We start from the raw sequence: 13,223 nt of genomic DNA, 5'->3' as shown, positions 1-13,223 counted from the left end.
TTCCTCCAGATCACTGTGGGAAATCCACATAGGTCCATCTGAGATGACCCTGGGATTAAGCCTGCCCAGCTAGGATTTCAGCAGCAATGAGGAGGGGTCCTGCTGGCTGAGGAATGAAACGCATGTGGTTTGCAAAGGAGGTGTAAGGCAAGTTTGTTAGAAGAAGGGTCATGGCCAGAGGAAGATAGGTGGTAGGGAAGAGAGGTGGGGACCTGGCTGTGAAGGACAATGACTGTCGTGCCCAGGTCAGGCCTTCAACTGGTGGGCCCAGGGAAACCACACACTGGATTAGGAAGGTGGCATATCCTGCTGCTTCAAAGGACAACACAATCTGGAGTTTCCTATGCAAGCTCAGCCATGCAACCTGCCCTGCTCTTGGTCTCAGGCAATGGCCCAGCAATGCAGATCAAACGGTGTGAGTCGAGATTGTTAAATCGGTATTAAACATAGAGCTGTGGCTGAGCATGTGACAAGATGCCAAATGGAATGAAGCATCAATAAGCAATAAGAACTCCAAGAACTTTAAAAAGATAAATAAAAGTAAGCTGATGTGGCAAAGCATCTCACATAAAAGAAAAAAGTGTACAGCATCCAGCATGACCCCAAAACTTACTGACAGTTTGCTCCATGTGTATGATTATGAAAGGGGCCTCTTAAAGCCACATCTCCGTGTGGTGACACCTGCTGTGTGAGTCACCACACACCAAGCTGCCAATTTCAATTTTGTTCAGGGTGTTTCTTATATCTCCTCTCTCCACCTGTCAGCATCCAGCAGTCATCTGGGGAACAGGCCCATTTCCCCTCTTCCTTTCCCCTTGGGATAAACATATATTGATCTTGTTCTAGGGAACCTCACAGCCTTTTCATAAACCTGCCTTTCTATACTGACATAGTTTGCCAACTTTATCCCAAAAGATTACAGGGGAAGTGAAAGCCACATGTTCGAATATCCAGGGGCTCCCACAAAGCACTTCACCTGAAACTATAGGCCTCTTACTGAATGACCAGGGTGTGTGCACACTTCCCTCCCCCTCCGCCACTCCAGTTGTGTGCCAGTGGCACGCAGGTCTATCACTCACACTGCCTTGCACATTGTGGTCACTGCAGGAGACCGATAAACAATACGACCAAAGAGAGTATAGGTTCACTGTCACAAACATTTCAGACCGCTCGGCAGACCCCAATCTTGGATGATCAGACCCTCCCTGAGTACAACGTTCAGTAGCAGCTGAAGAACTCACCAAGATACTCCACCAAAGGTGCAAAAATACTGGGGAAGAAGGGGTCCATGCAGCAAGTGTACCCCAGTCACACGCAAAAACCAAGCCACCAGATGGCCTTGGGCCAGGTCTAGATCAGACAAGTGTCTGTGAAGCAATCAAGGGCCAATCACATGGCCAGGAGCTCCACAGAGCGGGCAAACAGAGCAGCAGACACGCTATATGTTTGACACTGGCAAGAGTGGCATGTGGCTTTCTCTGATCGGAGACAAGAGACTACTCCATCACTCAAAGCCAAGTATGGGCACTTGCCTTCCTTGAACCAGCCCTTACCCTGACTGATGTCACTGACGTCTGAAAGGAGGAAGGAGTTCATACCTAGGCAGAAAAGAGTTCACATGGCAGGCTTGAGACTGCCCGTCCTTTGACAGGCCTGCTTTCAGGAGCTTGAATTTGGGGAAGTTTTCCACCATTCCCTAACTGATAAGGATGGCTCACTGTGCCCATACTCTTTGTACAATGTGATTTATGGCAAATATCTGCTTTCCAGCTCACCCCTGTAATCCCAGCACTTTGGGAGGCCGAGATCACCTGAGGTCAGGAGTTCGAGACCAACCTGGCCAACATGGTGAAACCCCATCTCTACCAAAAATATAAAAAGTAGCCAAAAATCACTGGAACCCAAGAGGCAGAGGTTGCAGTGAGCCAAGATCACATCATTGCACTCTAGCTTGGGCAACACAGCAAGACTCCATCTGAAAAAGAAAAAAAATTTTGTATTCCTTCTGGGAATCTGGAATGTGGGTATGTGCCAAGCAGATGGTGCCCACATCATGAGGCCCCAGTAAAAACTGTGGGTCTCTAAGGAGCGTCCCTGGTTGGCAACATTTCACATGCACTGACACAACTCAGTGGTGAAGGGATCAAGCGCATCTTGTGTGACTCCACTGGGAGAGGACCCTTGGAAATTTGCCACTTGTTTTCCCCAGACTTCACTCCGTTTCTTTGCTATTGTGCTTTCTTTGCAACCTCTCATTGTAATAAAGCATAGCTGTGGGTCTGGGTGTGGTGGCTTATTCCTGTTATCCCAGCATTTTGGGAGGCCCAGGTGGGTGGATCACCTGAGACCCGCCTGACCAACATGGAGACCAGCCTGACTAACATGGAGAAACCCCGACTCTACTAAAAATACAGAAACTTAGCTGGGCATGATAGTGCATGCCTGTAATCCCAGCTGCTCGGGAGGCTGAAGCAGGGGAATCACTTGAACCTGGGAGGTGGAGGTTGCAGTGAGCTGAGATCACACCACTGCACTCCAGCCTGGGAAACAAGAGTGAAACTCTGTCTCAAAAAAAAAAGAAGCATAGCTGTGGGTACAACTATTACGTTAGCACAAAAGTAATCAGGTAATCACAGTTTTTGCCATTAATATATGCTGAGTCCTGTGAGTCCTCCTAGTGGGTCATTGAGCCTGGGGTTACTATTGGAGACCGCCGACCCAGAACCCCAGAGAAGAGTCTCCCCAGTGTGAGGTGTGTGGATACCTTTGCGTGGGCTGAGTGAGAAGACTGTGATTGAATCCCGGTGCTGTCCATGCGCTTCCAGTTTAACCCCCTGTAACAGGATGGCAAGACCAGCACCCCTGCACTGAAACTATAAACTGGAAATCCCTCCGAAACCTCCAGAATACGCCACAGACAGAAGCCCCTATTATCCAGCTGTATCTAACATTTTAGGGTAGAGGCCCCTTCTTTGATCAATAGCCAGTTTCCAACAGTGCAAGGCAAACCATCAGGTGCACAGAAAACTAGTTTAAAAAGCTATAAGACCATGCCGGGTGCAGTGGCTCACACCTGTAATCCCAGCACTTTGGGAGGCTGAGGTGGGCAGATCATGAGGTCTGAAATTTGAGACCAACCTGGCCAACATGGTGAAATCCCATCTCTACTAAAAAATATAAAAATTAGCTGGGCGTGGCGGCCCACACCTGTAGTCCCAGCTACTCAGGAGGCTGAGGCAGGAGAATCGTTTGAACTCAGGAGGCAGAGGTTGCAGTGAGCCTAGATCACGCCACTGCATTCCAGCCTGGGCAACAGAGCGAGACTCCATCTCAAAAAATAAAAAAATAAGCCAGGCGCGGTGGCTCACACCTGTAATCTTGGCTGAGGCAGGTGGATCACCTGAGGTCAGAAGATCAAGACCAGTCTGGCCAACATGGCAAAATCCCTTCTCTCCAAAAAAAAAAAAAAATTAGCTGGGGATAGTGGTGGGTGCCTGTAATCGCAGCTACTCAGGAGGCTGAACCAGGAGAATTGCAGAGGTTGAAGTGAGTAGAGATGGCACCACTGCACTCCAGCCTGGATGACAGAGTGAGACTCTGTCTCAATAAGTAAATAAATAAATAAATAAAATAAGACTTCAGTTCACTGAATAGCCTACTGCAACACATTCAAACCTACAAATACATTATATCCACACTCCCACTGTTGCTTTTCTTGCCCTCCTGGTTTAAGCCTACAATCTCCAATTTATCTTCCCAGTCTTATTGCAGCAAACAAGTTTTTGAAATGGAAGACAAATTAAGAAAAATCCAAGTTTGGCATGAATGTACTTGGCTTTCTGAAATCCCATAAACTCACAGGCAACTCTAATTCATTTAATCACTCATCCATTCACAGACCAACCAAGTTACTGAGGATGTATCAGTGGCAAATATTATGCCAGGCTCTACGTGGAATACAAAGAAGATGCCAAACTTGGCCATGATGTCCTCTTGACACAAAGTTGTCTGCAGAAAAGCTCAGACACACCCTGTAAATTCCCAGAGGAGGAAGACCTGGTTCTTTGGATCAGTAGGGGGCTGCTCTAGGTATTTCAAACAGGAGAAATTCAATGCAGGGATCTGCTTACACAGGCGAATGTACTGTTTTGTTTTTTTAGTTTTCTTTTCTTTTTTTTTTTTGAGATGGAGTCTCGCTCTTTCACCCAGGCTGGAGTGCACTGGTGCAATCTTGACTCACTGCAACCTCCACCTCCTGGGTTCAAGCAATTCTCATGCCTCAGCCTCCCAAGTAGCTGGGATTACAGGTGCCTGCCATATTTAGTGGAGACAAGGATTTAGCCATGTTAGCCAGGCTGGTCTTGAACTCACAACCTCAGATGATCCACCTGCCTTGGCCTCCCTAAGTGCTGGGATTACAGGTGTGAGCCACTGAACCCAGTGGATAAGGTACTGTTAAAAGAGAATCCTAGAGAAGGTGAGACAACCCCAGGGTCATGGAGGTGGGACACTAGCACCACAGTAGGGATGCACTGTCCAGAACAGAAGCTGGGACACAGGTAAGCAGAAGGCAGACCTGAACCATGATGGAGCAGCTGGGATGGAGAGGAGGAGTTAGAGGAGAAAGACAGGCAGGGCTTGGAAATTCCATCTGATGTGGAATGAGGGAGGGAAGAGGCAGCAAGTATGACTCAGAGGTATTCAGCTATTCATAGAAAGAGGAAAGTTAGGAGGGGGAGGCAGGTTTAGTGGGGAAAATGACAATTCATGTCACTTGAACTTGTTAAGAATGTTGGTGTGCACAGTGCTCCTCCAACATATGCTGCTAGTCCATTTGTCACCTCTTTGCAACAACCCTGTGCTAAATGTTAAGAAAATCTACATCAAATTTATCAACCGGTGCATTCCTTTTCAGCCTCCTAACAGTCTCAGAGTATGTAACACTGAATAATAATTTCAAATTAAAGCTGCATCCAATAAAGCTGCCTTCTGGGGTATCCGGACCATTATGTGAGGACTAACCCTGCACACTTGCACCCTCAACTTCACGTTTTCAGGGACACTTTGCAACTGGATGGTCTTTTCCATCTCCATCCTTTGAGTATTATTGAAATTGACATGGAAAACAGTACAATATTTCTTGGTGCCCAGTCTTCACAACGATTGGCTTTTGAGACTTGAGTTCATGGGAAGAGTATACAATCTATCCTAGAGGCAACGATGTCTTGGTGTGCCATCTTCTGTTACCTGGCCACTGTCCCAAAATGAGCACAGCTCACCAAGTGTTCAGTGGTCTTCCTCAGCCAAAGGAGTTTTTTGTTGTTGTTTTTTCTTTTTCTTTTCTTTTTTTTTTTTTTTTTTTTTGAGACATAGTTTCACTCTTGTTTCCCAGGCTGAAGTGCAATTTCAGCTCACTGCAACCTCTGCCTCCCGGTACAAGTGATTCTCCTGCCTCAGCCTCCTAAGTAGCTGGGATTACAGGCATGAGTGCCACCATGCCTGGCTAATTTTTTTTTTTTTTTTGTATTTAGTAGAGACAGGGTTTCACCATGTTAGTAAAGCTGTTTCGAACTCCTGATCTCAGGTGATACACCCACTTCAGCCTCCCAAAGTGCTGCGATTACAGGCGTGAGCCACCACGTCTAACCAAGGACTTTTTTTTTTTTTTTTTACCAAGGACTTTCAAACTTTATTTTCACTTGAATGCAGCCATCTTCCTTATAGACCCAGGCTAATTTCTGTGGGGCTTTCCTTGCTAACTGGCTTAGCCATTACTAAGCATAGGTCAGTATGAACAATAAATAAATTATTTAAAATGCTTCTGTTTGAAATTATTTCCTAAGAAATAAATATCATTTATAATGTTGCCAAGCAGACAACTGGTATACAACAAAACAGAAGTTTGCCTAACCGAATCAGTGTTGTCATTAATGTAGATAAAATTGTGTTTGGAACACTTTCTCCATAAAAACTTGCTGAGGACAATACCTTTAAAAATTCGGTATCATTTAGGAATTCTTCCTAATTTTATGGAATCACATGTTCCCTATGAGATAAGAACCAGGTATGAATTTTTTTCAAAGGGAATTTCCTGCAATTTAAAAAAAAAACCAACATTGAACAAAAAACCATATTCCTATATTCTCCTTGTTAGTATCCAAATAAACATATAATTAAGAATGCCTAGTAATGGAAGAAGAATCTATCTTCTGTCTTATTTATATTCCCAGCACATTGTCAGAAAGAAGTAAAAAGCTGCCAACAATTATCTGTATCTCGTAGAAATGCTTTTTACATGTGATAATATTTATAAAGAGCATTTTTTAAAATTCCTACTAATATAAAGGTTACTAAGCCCAACTATTGGTAAAATGTGCTTTCAACCTTAGAATATACTTAAGCAATCAAATGAGCTTCTCAGGCAAAATCCAGGACAGAAGTATCTGAGGAAGTCACACTGATAGGAGAATAGGAGAAATTTTAATCTAACCCCCCACTGTTTTACCTTATTGTTAAGGTAAAAATAATGGAAATTGAAATGCAGGTCAAAACTGCAATGAGCTATCATAGTTCCCATTTGATTAGCAAAATCAACACTGACAATACCAAGTGCTGCAAAGGATAAGGAGCCACAGAATCTCTTTTTCATGACTGGTGGGAATATAAATTTGTGCAACTGCTTTGGGGAACAGTTTGGCATTACATAAGATGAACATTCAGAATTCTCTACAACCCAGCAATTATACCCAAGAAAAATTCCTGCACACATACAAGAATTTTTGGAGTCACCCATCATCAGGAAAGCGCATAAGTAAAAGGTGCTACATTTGCACCCGGGACTTTATACAATAGCCAAAATAAGTCCCATAAAAAATATACTCTATATATTAGAAACCCTTTAAAAAAATAAGGTTAAAGATGACTGCATAGCCGGGTGCAGTGGCTCACGCCTATAATTCCAGTATTTTGGGAGGCTGAAGTGGGTGGATCACTTGAGGCCAGGAGTTTGAGACCAGCCTGACCAATGTAGTGAAACCTTGTTTACTAAAAATACAAAAAAAAATTAGCTGGGCATGATAGTGCACGTCTGTGATCCCAGCTACTTGGGAGGCTGAGGCATGAGAATCACTAGAACCTAAGAGTGAGATGGTGTAGTAAGCCGAGATCATGCCACTGCGCTCTAGCCTGGGCAACGGTACAAGACTCTGTCTCAAAAAAAAATTCAGTAAAAAAAATGGGCTCTTAAAAATTATGTCTAGATGAGATAAAACTAAATAAAATGGGCCAAAAGGGGGACAATGACCAGGACTTGGAATGGTGGCTATCCTGGAGGAGGGGAGGCCAGAAGATGGGATGGGATGGCAGGGAGCACAAGAAATAGGTGCCCACATTTGCTCCAAACACCAGCTTCACTTAGTTAAAAACTTAAAAGTTGGCCAGGTGCAGTGGCTCACACCTGTAATCCCAGCACTTTGGGAGGCTAAAGCAGGCAGATCACGAGGTTAGGAATTTGAGACCATTCTGGCCAACATGGTGAAACCCTGTCTCTACTAAAATACAAAAAATTAGCCAGGTATGGTGGTACGCATCTGTAATCCCAGCTACTTGGGAGGCTGAGACAGGGGAATCACTTGAACCTGAGAGACAGAGATTGGAGTGAGCTAAGATCGTGCCACTGCACTCCAGCATGGCAACAGAGCGAGACTCAGTCTCAAAAAAAAAATTAAAAAGTTGAGTGGTCTTTCCAAAAGGGAAGTTAGTAAGAGAAGTAGCTCTGATTCCTTCTCCACCAACCACACTGCCCAGCAGCTTAGCTTGACTCTACCATCCCCTAAGGAAAAGAGATCAAAGAGATCGTGAATTTAAAAATGATTTCACTCTGTTTCCAACTCAGAAGCACCCTAATCTTGCCTTTATCCCCAGCCGCACCCACTTGGCCAACTACTGAGAGCTGAGTGTCTGGAGAGGGTTGGAGGAGATAACACACATGCGTGGCTCTGGGTACAGGTGGAGCATCTGAGAACCCACCCCGCTGCTGTCAGGGCTATGTGACAGACCTGGAGGATGCTCATTCCTTGATCCCAGCTGGCAGGATGGCCTGTTCTAGAAGTGGGGGATTCAGATCAGAAGTGGGGACAGGAGAGCAGTGTCAAACATCTGAAGTGGTGATCCCAACTGTACCTCAGAAGGGCCTAGTTCCCCTTTCCTGGTCAACCTTGCATGGAATGAAATGAGGGCACAGGGTCGGATAAACGTCAGGAGTCATTCATTCCACTCAGGTGCAGTCAGCAACAATCTGATCTACCTTAGAATCTCGAAAAGTCCGAAAAGGAAATTGCAGAGCTGGACTGTGACACACACACACACACAGGAAATTTGTTCCTACTCCCTCCTCCCCCAACACTAGCATTTATCTTCACAACATTATCAGCAAGCAGCAAGAATTTTTCTTAGTTACCCAGAGAATCTGCATAGTTGAGATTACTTTGAAATGTCAACTGTCTACATGTATTATTTTAAGAAAAGAAGAGAGACATCTTTGCTCTTCCAAGTAACCCAAAAGCATAAGGTCAGGTTTTACTTCCACTAAAACCAGGCACTCCTGCCACTGTGGCTATACTTACAAACATTACCTTCACCTCTTCAGTTTAGTAGTACCTGGTAAATACAGGTAACACAGAAATACGGAACTCAAAGGTGAGTGGGTATCAGGACATATTTGGGACAGGCCCAGATGTTGGAGTTCAGAATCCCTCTCTACTGCCTACTGGGCCAGTGACTTTGGATAATGGGTTTTGTCTCCCTGTCAAACCTTAGAATTCCTCATTTTTAAGACAGGACAGGACAGGCGTGATGGCTCATGCCTATAATCCTAGCACTCTGGGAGGCCCAGGCAGGCGGATCACCTGAGGTCAGGAGTTTAAAACCAGCCTGGGTAACATGGTGAAACCCCATCTCCACTAAAAATACAAAAAAAATTAGCCAGGTATGGTGGCAGGCACCTGTAATCCCAACTACTCAGGAGGCTGAGGTAGAAGAATTGCTTGAACCTGGAGGCGTGGTGAAGGTTGCAGTGAGCCAAGATTTCGCCACCGCACTCCAGCCTGGACAACAGAGCAAGACTCCATCTCAAAAACAACAACAACAAACCCTGTAGTGGGTGACTTGAAGGGATACTTGGCTGAATGAAGTGAATGAAGTGACCTGAATTTCTGCAACAGCAAGTCAAGGCCATTCTGTGTGCAACAATGAAGCAATACTTCTCAGTGTAGTCCTGGACCAGCATCACTGGCCTCGCCTGGGAAGTTATTGGCAAAGCCCAATCTCAGGCCCTTCCCTCAGGCCCACTGCATCAGAAACTCAGTAGGGAGGCTCAGCACTCTGTGTTCCAACAATCCCTTCAGGGAATGCTGATGCACATTCAGGTTTGAGAACCACTGGCATAGAATGATCTGAGATCTCAAGGCTTAAACCAACCTTCCCAGAAAGCATACCCAGGGACCAGCCAGTTAGAAAGGAAAGGAAGGCTTCAGTAACCTCTGACTTTCAACCAGCTTTAGTGGGAAGATAGTGTTAGCTCTCACACTGCTGAACTCCAATTGTGAATCTCATGCTGCTTCTGGAATAAAAAGGGAGGACAGCAAAACACTTCCTGGTTCTCCGCAAAATGCCAAGATGGGCTCCTGAGGGCCAGGAGCCATGTCTAATACATCGGTGAGTCTGCGGTAAACCCAAGGCCTGGCAACCAGAAGCATCAGAAAAGGTGGGAGTAACTGGCCCAGGAGGGAATAAAAAGCAGCCCTTCCTAAGAGTGTGGGTCCCAAGGACTGAACAAGGTGACTGTCTCCCTCAGTCCCAAACACACAATGATGTTAGCTCCTAAACAAGAAGGGGCAAGGACTTTGAGGAGCTGACTCTAGCTAGCTGCCCCAAGCCCCACAACTGCCAAGCAGAAGACTGAAGGCCCAGATCACTCCCTTACTCCACCTCCCCACTCACCCAAAAACCCAAGCTTGCCAGAGGTCATGTCCACAGATCACATTCACCCTTGCCAGAGGTCAGGGTACCCCAGCCCTTGGCGGTGGGCCAGAAGTGTGACTTGTCCTGATGGAGCACATGCCCCTAAACATCCCAAGACTAGTGGCAGTGTCCCCCAACCCTGGAGGCCCTCCATCACCATCACTGCAGCATCACCACCCTCCAACCCCAGGTCCCACGCTGGCACTTCCATACCTGTAGTAAGAGAGCAAGCCATTGCCCAGCACGAACCAGCGGCGCTGGTAGCCCTTCAGATAGTTGGTCCACTTGAGGAGCCAGCCCTCGAAGCTGTCCAGAGGCATTAAGGCCAGTGGGGCACTGGAGGTCGCACCAGACCCCGACATTGGAACCCCAACAGGAGTCTTCGCCTGTCCTGGTCGCAGAAGAGGCAAGGGCTTTAACGCTGGCAGCGACCCCGACTCGGGTCTGAGAAAGGGCACGCTCCCCACTGCCCGGGAGAGCGGCTCTGATGCGGCCTTGGTGAAGGGCCCAGCCCTTACACCTGAACTTGAATCTGACCCTGGCCGCGACCCCTGCAGCAGTTCCGATGCCTGCCCAGCCCCTGGCTCCGGCTCAGACGTTGTGTCGGACACAGGCTCCGATCTTGGCACTGCCTCCGAAACTGCCTCTGACACCTGTTCTGACAGCGGTCCCCGCTCCGGTTCGGGCACCGGCTGGAGATGGGGCTTGGGCTCCGGCCCAGAGCCAGATGTGGAAGCGCTCATTCCCGGCGCCGCCGTGTGGCACGACAGGCAGGGGACGACCGTGAACAGCGAAGAGAGTCCGCGGGAGCGGCCGCCACAGCCGGCGCCTCGACTCGGAGCGGCCGCTTTCCCCATAGAGCCGGCCGACCCGCGCGCGGCCGAGCGGCCAGTGGGGGCGGGGGGCAGGCCGGGGGCGGGGCCGGGGGCGCAGTCACGTGCGCGCGGCGCGAGGCGGGGGCGCGCTCGGGTCCCTCCGCGGCCCCGTGCGCCCCGCGCCCTCCAGCGCCCGCCGGCTGTGGTGCTCTCGGCCAGCCGGGGGCCAGGTTTGACCCCAGGTGCGCCGTCGGTCCGGCAGGTGGAAGGAGCCTTGGAAACACCTGTGGGCGGAGAGCTCCGCGGGCGGGCGGGAGACGCGGAGGAGATGGCGCGCTTCAGGCCACGGTCCCTGCTGCGGCTCAGCCCGTGCCAGGCGCTGGAGGAACAATGATGAATGCGGAGCCCGCCAGCTCCCAGCGCAGCTCTGCCCACGGGGCCCTGCGCCGACGCCCCCTCCCCCAATCCCGGCTGGGATGGGTTCGCTCTCCGCCACCCAGGAAAGCCTGGCGGGAAGCAGGTACGGCACCCAGAAGCCATGAAATGCGCACGATGCACAGGAGCCCCAATCCGGGTGGCGTTCAAAGCTGAGGACGACGCCCCCGCCTCCCATGGCAGCCATTACCTGTCTGTGGGTCGTTCCTGCGGCCACCAGGAGCGGTGGCCCTAAGCCGCCGCCCCCGCCGCCTCCACCTCCTGAGCCAGCTGGCCTACGGTTCATGCCAGGGAGCTTTGCTACAAGTGGTGACATCGTTAGGGTTCTTGAAACAAATATGGGAAGACTTTGTAAACCAAGCGTTTTAGTACAAGAAACCCATCTCAAACCAGGGTTCTTAACTTGGACCTCCTGGGATCCCTGGGTAGGCTGTCTGTGAGGCTTCCGCGGTAGTTGTGAAGGTTTACTTATCTGTGCATTTTTCCAGAGTAGGTCACAGTTTTCATGGGATTCCCAAAGAAGCCTGGGACCCCAGAATGGTTAAAACATCAGTGACTTTTTTTGCTTTTTGCTTTTTTTTTTTTTTTTAAAATAGATGGAGTCTCCCTCAGTCTCCTAGGCTGGAATGCAGTGGCTGATCTGGGCTCACTGCAGCTTCCGCCTCCCAAGTTCAAGCGATTCTCCCGCCTCGGCCTTCCTAGTAGCTGGGATTACAGGAACCCGCACCACACCCAGCTAATTTTTGTATTTTTACTAGAGACAAGGTTTCACCATGTTGGTCAGGCTGGTCTTGAACTCCTGGCCTCAGGTGATCCGCCCATCTCAGACTCCCAAAGTGCTAGGATTACAGGCGTGAGCCACCGTGTCCAGGCATCGGTGATTTTTTTTCTTATGAATTTATCCAAATGGGGAAAGTTGATGGTTACTACAAATAATCAGAAATACACATGGAAAGATTGCATATTGGGTTTCTGTCCAGACCTTTCCAGCTTAGACCTGTCTGCAAGTTCCCCTTAGCTCATCATCACATCATACTCTCCCCTTACCCACCTATTCATTCCTGATCTTTTCTTGTGACAAGATAACCTGTGTAGGGTCTGCCTCCTAAATGAAGTGGTCCCCAGAAGGAAGCAGATTGGAAGGTCCTAGAAATATGAGGTGTAGACATGGACCGAACAGGTGCCCCTGGCATCTTTGCTTATGACTTTAAGACCCCCTTCCTCAGACACTTGTCTTTGAATGGTGGTCTTACCTGCTATTTTGCTGTGAGCTCTGGAGTGCAGAGAGCTGCCCATTTATTCCATATGTATGACAGTGACCCTCAAACTTCAGTGTGCTGAGTCACCCCAAGGAAAGGAGATTGCCTCTGGGTGCACTGGGGGACAGACCTGGACAACTGGGAAATGAGGTGGAATGCTTGCTTTTCACTTACACTTTGAACTTTTTGTATGTTTCACTGTGTGTATGTTTCACCTATTCAAAATAATAATTGTTAAAATCACCCAAGGGAGGTTTATTAGAAATTCACTTTTCCATCCCCAGTAAGTCAGAGGTGGAATCCAAGAACATGCTTTTTCTTTTTTCTATTTTTGAGACCAGGTCTTCCTCTGTCGCCTAGTCTGGAGTGCAGTGGTGCATTCATGGCTCAATGCAGCCCTGACCTCGAGGAATCAAGTGGTCCTCCCACCTCAGCCTCCAGACTAGATGAGACTGCAGGCATGTGCCACCACACATAGCTAACTTTAAAAAAATTTTTTTTCTTTTAAATTTTTTATTATTTTCTTTAATGACGGGGTTTCACCATATTGGTCAGGCTGGTCTTGAATTCCCAACCTCAGGTGATCCGCCCGCCTTGTCCTCCAAAGTGCTTGGATTACAGGCGTGAGCCACCACGGCTGGCCAAAAAAATTTTTTTTGTAGAGATGGAGTCTCCTATGTTGCCCATACTGGTC

The 13,223-nt window shown here is 48.1% G+C and overlaps 1 protein-coding gene across 6 annotated transcripts in view; it reads right to left on the bottom strand.

Annotated features, from left to right (window-relative positions):
- The window catches only part of OSBP2 (oxysterol binding protein 2), a 208,400-nt gene extending 197,487 nt beyond the window's left edge, over window positions 1-10,913 (bottom strand). For all 6 annotated transcript variants that reach the window (XM_054240147.2, XM_035269708.3, XM_009009359.4 and 3 more), the window contains exon 1: window positions 10,234-10,913. In XM_054240147.2, coding sequence (XP_054096122.2) covers window positions 10,234-10,877 — 644 coding nt within the window. In that variant the 5' untranslated portion in view covers window positions 10,878-10,913. The remainder of the gene's footprint in view (window positions 1-10,233) is intronic.
- Window positions 10,914-13,223: the final 2,310 nt, after the last annotated feature.

The sequence above is a fragment of the Callithrix jacchus genome, chromosome 1 (genome assembly GCF_049354715.1).
Source record: "Callithrix jacchus isolate 240 chromosome 1, calJac240_pri, whole genome shotgun sequence".
Taxonomy (NCBI): Eukaryota; Metazoa; Chordata; class Mammalia; order Primates; family Cebidae; genus Callithrix; species Callithrix jacchus.
This window is presented reverse-complemented; position numbering and strand designations above follow the sequence as displayed.